Source organism: Epinephelus moara, chromosome 9, assembly GCF_006386435.1.
Source record: "Epinephelus moara isolate mb chromosome 9, YSFRI_EMoa_1.0, whole genome shotgun sequence".
In the NCBI taxonomy this organism is placed as follows: domain Eukaryota; kingdom Metazoa; phylum Chordata; class Actinopteri; order Perciformes; family Serranidae; genus Epinephelus; species Epinephelus moara.
The window spans coordinates 31,707,214-31,713,440 of record NC_065514.1 but is presented as its reverse complement, the minus strand read 5'-3'; the positions used below and the strand labels follow the sequence as shown (position 1 = coordinate 31,713,440).

The 6,227-nt window shown below is 38.3% G+C and overlaps 1 protein-coding gene across 1 annotated transcript in view; it reads right to left on the bottom strand.

Moving 5' to 3' along the window:
- Positions 1–720: 720 nt before the first annotated feature.
- Positions 721–6,227, bottom strand: part of dmgdh (dimethylglycine dehydrogenase) — a 27,729-nt gene continuing 22,222 nt past the window's right edge. The window contains exons 12-16 of the mRNA XM_050052353.1: positions 4,162–4,379; positions 2,945–3,102; positions 2,589–2,648; positions 1,606–1,740; positions 721–1,514 (exon numbers count right to left, since the gene is read on the bottom strand). Of these exons, the coding sequence (XP_049908310.1) occupies positions 1,305–1,514; positions 1,606–1,740; positions 2,589–2,648; positions 2,945–3,102; positions 4,162–4,379 (781 nt within the window). The 3' untranslated portion in view covers positions 721–1,304. The remainder of the gene's footprint in view (positions 1,515–1,605; positions 1,741–2,588; positions 2,649–2,944; positions 3,103–4,161; positions 4,380–6,227) is intronic.

Below are 6,227 nucleotides of genomic sequence, written 5' to 3'. Positions count from 1 at the left end.
GATATCTATAATATCTGCCCTATAGTGTGTGTGCAATGAATGTAGTACACAAGCAGGGGCCGCTGTTGCCTAAGTGGTTTATTATTTTTTATGTTATTGTTTGTTTGGACTTGTCCCAACAGGTAAAGCACAGGTGAATTTGGTAACACAGACGGTGGCTCAGTTAAGTTAAGTCACAGTAAGCTTTAACAGTGAGCCCACATGCACAATACCAGAGCCTCCCCTAAGTGGAATGCAGCCATCATTAATATTTTCAAATACATCTGTTTTACCTACTAAGGCATGTCAAAATATCTGCCATGAAAAAGGTCTGTTCAGTATTTAAGATAGAAAAACAGACTTTTGTAAAATGGCATTTTAAAATAAAAATGTTATTGTACAAGTAAAGTTCTACAAAATTCTACAATAATAATGAAGTTACAGTTTGTAATAGAGTTTAGTTTCAATAAATCTCCTAAATTACTTTTTCATTTATATATTTTTGCCAATTTATGTAATTCCATACATTGTGGCCATGATGGATTTTATTCTTGAGTTCACTCATCCATCACCATGAATAAAATCATCATCCTCATGTGATGTTTTTCAAACAGCGGTGTAATTATGTGTAATTTTTGGTCCCTGAGGTTTAAAGGAGTTGTATACGGCATCATGAAGACTGACTCTGAGGAAGAGCGGAAGACAGAAAGTAGCAGAGACACACAAGCACCTAAAACAAGACAGAGTGCATTGCTTTAATTATGAAGGTATTAATGTAAACCACTTTAATTACACATTAGTTAAAAAACAACACAGATTTATAAAACAATCTTTATACAAGTTTGCAAGCGTTTGGTTTCTTTTGGCTATTGTTGTTCATATTCTGTGTGACATTTATCACAGCACCAATGTGCTCATATGAAAATAAAAATGCAGCACCATACTTTCTTTGAATTTCACATTAACACCAAGTCATTTTTCATTTTCAAGAATCAAGCATCCTTCATAAAAGTGCTGACCTGTAAACCATTAACATTCATAGAATTACAAAACCTCAATTACACCTTCAGCACTGTGAGGCATTGTGGTGCAAGGACACTTAACAGACACTTACTATTTCCCTGTTGCTCAAAAACCCTCACCCTCCTTAAGAGACACGACAGGAAGAGGAAGTTATGAAGTGATGCGACTCTTTTTCTTTAAACTGGCCACAGACAGATCAGTACATAGATCTTTTTTTTCTTTCATATAAGACTCTCATTGATACATCACAATAAAATTGTTCTTCATTAGCTGGTAAGAAACTGATAGAGTTAAGACTGTGCTTATGCTCTTCCCTTTGCTTTCTGCAGCCGGGTCCGTGTGGGCTCTGTTAGCACCAAGGGCTCCTGGATGACCATGGCCGGGTATTTCCTCCCTAGCAGCTCTACCTCCACCTTCTGGCCCACAGAGCACAGCTCCAGCGGCAGGTAGGCAAACGCCAGGCTCTGCTGAGAGCTGTAGCTGTAGGCTCCAGATGTTGTGTTGCCGACCACCTGATGAGAGGGAAAACCGGCTCATGTGAGAATAACCACAATATAACAAAAAATAAAGCGGGATCACTGGACAACTTTTGCTATTTCTAACCTTGCCATTGTGCCAGACTGTCTCGTTGCCCTCGGGGTCTATATCATCTGTATCCAGGGTGAGATAGGAAAGCTTTCTCTTCAGGCCCTTGGCTTTTATTTCCTGAAGGGCTGCTTTGCCAATAAAGTCAGCAGGCTAAACAAAGACAGAAACAGTGTTTATTCAGAGGAAAGAAATCCTGGAAAAGTGGATGTAAACAGCTTTTTACTGAGGTAAAACTAGCAATGCCACAGAGCAGAAATACTTTGTTACACGTAAAAGTCCTGCATTCAAACTCCAAGTCCTGTGGCTCAGGAGGTAGAGCGGGTCGTCCACCAATCGAAAGATCAGCGGTTTCCTTTGTTCCTACCGTCCGCATGTTGAATTATCCTTGAGCAAGACACTGAACCCCAAATTGCTCCCGATGGCTGTTCCATTGGTATGTGAGTGTGTTAAAAACTGAGTAGCAGGTGGCACCTTGTATGTAAATGTTTAAGAAACTGGTTACTTCATTAGTTGATTCATATTTTGTATCAACAGTTTCAGTAATCTGAATCTACAAGTTACCATTTATTATTAAGACTAAACGACCCAGCAGTATAGTCATTCAAATGAGCTCCACCTTTACCAGCTGCAACATTTAAGTGACGTACATATTAATGCATAATAACTATAAATCAATAGTACAAAATATATGATTCTGAAATGGACCATTCTGCAGTCTTTTGGTACTTTATGTAGATTTCCTAATACTTCTGTACTTTTTCTGAAGTAAAATTTATAATGTAGGACTTTTACTTTACTTTACTTGAGTATTTCTACACTGTGGTACTGCTACTTTTTCTTCAGTAAAATTCTGAGTACATCTTTAACCACTGATTCTATTATTTAATTATAATTATTGATGCATCAGTGTGTACATTTCTTTACAATTACAGCTCTATGGAAAATATAAACAGTAAATCTACGTTTAAAAATGCACAACTAATGAGATGTATGGTCACCTTGTTCAGTTTGATGAAATAATCCAATCCAGCCTCCAGAGGGTTGGTGTCACAGTTCATCTGTAAAGAATGACAAAGTGATCTCATTAGCAAAAAGTCATAACCTGCTACTTAAAGGAGTAGTTCAACATTTTGGGGAATATTTTCTTTCTTGCCAAGGGGTGGATCAGAAGATAGATACTACCCTCATGTCTCTACTGTGAACAGCAGGGAGAAACAGCTTGCCTATTTAACAGACAGATATGAGAGGGGTTTTGATCTTATCCTCTCACTCTTGGAAAGAAAGGAAATAAGGGTATTTTCCAAACTACCCCTTTAAATCCCTTGCATGTGTGTGTGTGTGTCCATGTGCGTACCTCAGCCCCCCAACCTCTGAAACCCTTTTCCAGTCTGAGGGAGGACATGGCGTAGGTGCCAAAATTGTCGATGCCTTCGTCTTTTCCTGCTTCCATCATGGCCTGGTACACAGTTGCCATGTTCTTCTGGTCCAAGTACAGCTCCCAACCAAGCTCACCTAAACACACATGTACAATCCACAAGTCCACAAGTTAAAATAATAATCTGAGTATAATGATCTCAAAAGTATGGAAGTCCTTTCCCTCTAGCAAAAGAGAAAAGAAAATGGACTATTATATAAAAATACAAGACTGCGAGTAATAAATATTTTCATTATAAATAATTTGCCAAAATGTCCGACCAAATGTTTAAAACCTAAAGATACTTAATTCATGTAAACCAAGGAACCTGGAACTATTGATAGTTTTACAGGTTTTGCTTGCAAAACTACAAAAATGATTAATCTTTTATTTAAACACTTGGTGATTAATTTTCTGTCAATCTAATACATTGATTTCTTGTTGCATCTTAAAAAAAAAAAAAAAAAAAAAAGATAACTTGAGTAACTTAAGTATTTAACTGAAAGATTTGAGTTAGTTTCCTGCAATTTTGATTTAGTAAATCCAAATTTTGATTTTATCTCATGTAACTTTGATTTTGTATCTCATAGTTGAGATTAAGATATTCATAAATTCAAATTTTTTGCATGTCTGATTTTTTTTAATTTTTTTTATTTGAAGAACTTTACCTCCATGGCTATGGGATAATTTCACTTGGTTATCTGCCTTGTTTTCGTCTAGTTCAAGAGTAAAGACATTTTTACATCACTGATGGGGGGGGAGGTGATTATAGAAGACTGAAAAATAATTTTGTGGAGTTTAAATCAGTGAACCTCCTCCAGCTCAATTCAAACAACACCAAGGAAGATGTATTATGTTGCTGTACACTATCAAGCAGTTTCCCCTCTTCTTAATCAAGTGTAATATTTTGTTAGTCAGTGTTAGCAACTGATGACTGAACATATGCTGCTTATTACTGACATTTCCAACTCCACTCTCAACCAAGTGTTTTTTTTGTATCTCTTGTAGCATTTTTCTTACTTGAGTCAAGTGAAACTATGTCGCCTCTCTGTGTAAGTATTTTCATTTGTTTTAATAAAACCAACAAAGGACTTATTCTGTTTGACTGAATAATTGGTAAAAGCAAACAGGATGTAACTTTACTATGTGTGCAGCACCTGTGTAGGAGATCCTGATTGCTCGTACGGGAACACCAGCCAACTGGATGGCCTTGCAATGGAGAAATTTGAACCCGCCGTCACTCATATCCTCACTGGTCAGCTTCTGAAGAACTTTGCGGGAGTTTGGTCCTGCGATGCCCAGCACACCTATATCGTCTGTTACATTGCTGATGTCTACGTCATATCCACCGTCTGCAGCCTCTGCCTCTATCCACCTGCAGTGAGGTCAAATCCACAGAGAAAACTTTCAGCAGGCAGAGTGAGGATTTATGTACTGTATCATTTTTAGTATCTCTACATATTGTACATTTGAGACATGTCATTTTATTAGTCTGAGTCACAAATGCATTATACAGAGTTAAAGGTTAAAAGGTTCCCTGCAGGGTTTTTTTTTAGCAGTGCCATGAAGCTTCAGAAGGTAGGAATAGATGTACAGCAATGTGCTAACAAAGGCAGGGAAAAAGAAGACTGTGAGCTAGTAAACAAAACAGGATTTAAAATACTTAAAATAATCTGATTTCTAAATGTCTTGTGTGGAAGGAAATGGACTCAACTGTGCCTTTTGGTGAGTAGCACTGAATGTAAACATAACTTCATAGGGTAATATCTTTACCACACTAATTATTTCACATACTGCCACATCTCAGCCACGTGTGATGAGTTTCACAGAGTTATGTGACCTCCTTGAACTCTTCATCTGTAGCCTGCTCTCATCACCACTAGAGGTCGCTGCATAGCATAAAACTGTCCTGGTAGAGAGTTGGTTATCATGAGGTAATGGAGATGAACGTTTTGAGATACTGCCTGCCGATTGGAGCAAATGATGGGGAGTTGTGTTAACAGCTGCTGAAAGGTTTTACGTTTCTGTGCAATAAAACAGACCGTGGGAGAGTTTTATTCAGCACAGCTTGGGACTCAACTCTGCCCAGGGTGTGAGTGATGTACTCTGTGTTCTCTGCTGAGTGATACAATAGTGTGTGTGCGTGTGTGTGTGTGTGTGTGTGTGTGTGTGTGTGGTTTGGGTCGATATATGAAGACGCCACATCACTAAAACTAAAACTATCCTTCAGTCCTATTTCTGGCACCCCTGGTACCAGAAGTAAACGTTTCATTCATATTTCTCCATAGACAATGGTAAGTTTCTACGACTTGGCTGGACATGAAACTCTACCAGTTGAATCATCAGTCGTATCAGATATAAAGTCAAAAAGCTACAAGCCTATGTACATAAACCATCATCTGAGATGATAACAACTCCCAAGGTGCATTTCAGCAAGAAACATCCAATCATAAAATCTAAATTTAATCATATGCACACATAGACTGTAAACATAATAGTCGTAGCTACCACGGCATCAACTATTGGTTTGTGGACTCTCGTTCTGAGGCCTTTTGGCTGTCACCATTTAGTTTTTTTCTGGAGCAGGAAGTGACAATATTTGGGCGACAGGCTGGCGCTGTGGAGCAGCAAGGGGTGGATCTAACTGAGAAGCTGGGGACACTATTGGCAGACAGCCTGTCAGTCAAACTGACCCGTCCTTAATCATCACCAGGTGTCATGAATGTTAAAATATAGCTATAGAGACCAAAATTGTATTTTGTACAAGTGTCCTGTGTTTCTATGTTATGTAAAACTGAGACATCATGATATAGACCATGATGGAAGAAGTTCTCTAAACCTTTGCTCAAGTAAAAGAAGTCAGTGTCCTGAATTCAAAATGGTACTTAAAGGTCTAGCTTGTGGGACGTAGTGGCATGTCGCAGTGAGGATGGAGATTGTACACAACTGAAACTTCTCCTGTGTGCTGAGCATACTGGAAAACTGCAGTGGCCAATGCGTAAACACAAAACCACAAATGGCCCTATCTAGAGCCAGTGTTTGGTTTGTCCTAATTGTACACTGCGTTCCAAATTATTATGCAAATTGTATTTAAGTGTCATAAAGATTAAATTTTTTGTTTTTCAATTAAACTCATGGATGGTATTGTGTCTCAGGGTTCTTTGGATCACTGAAATCAATCTCAGACACCTGTGATAATTAGTTGGCCAGGTGAGCCCAATTA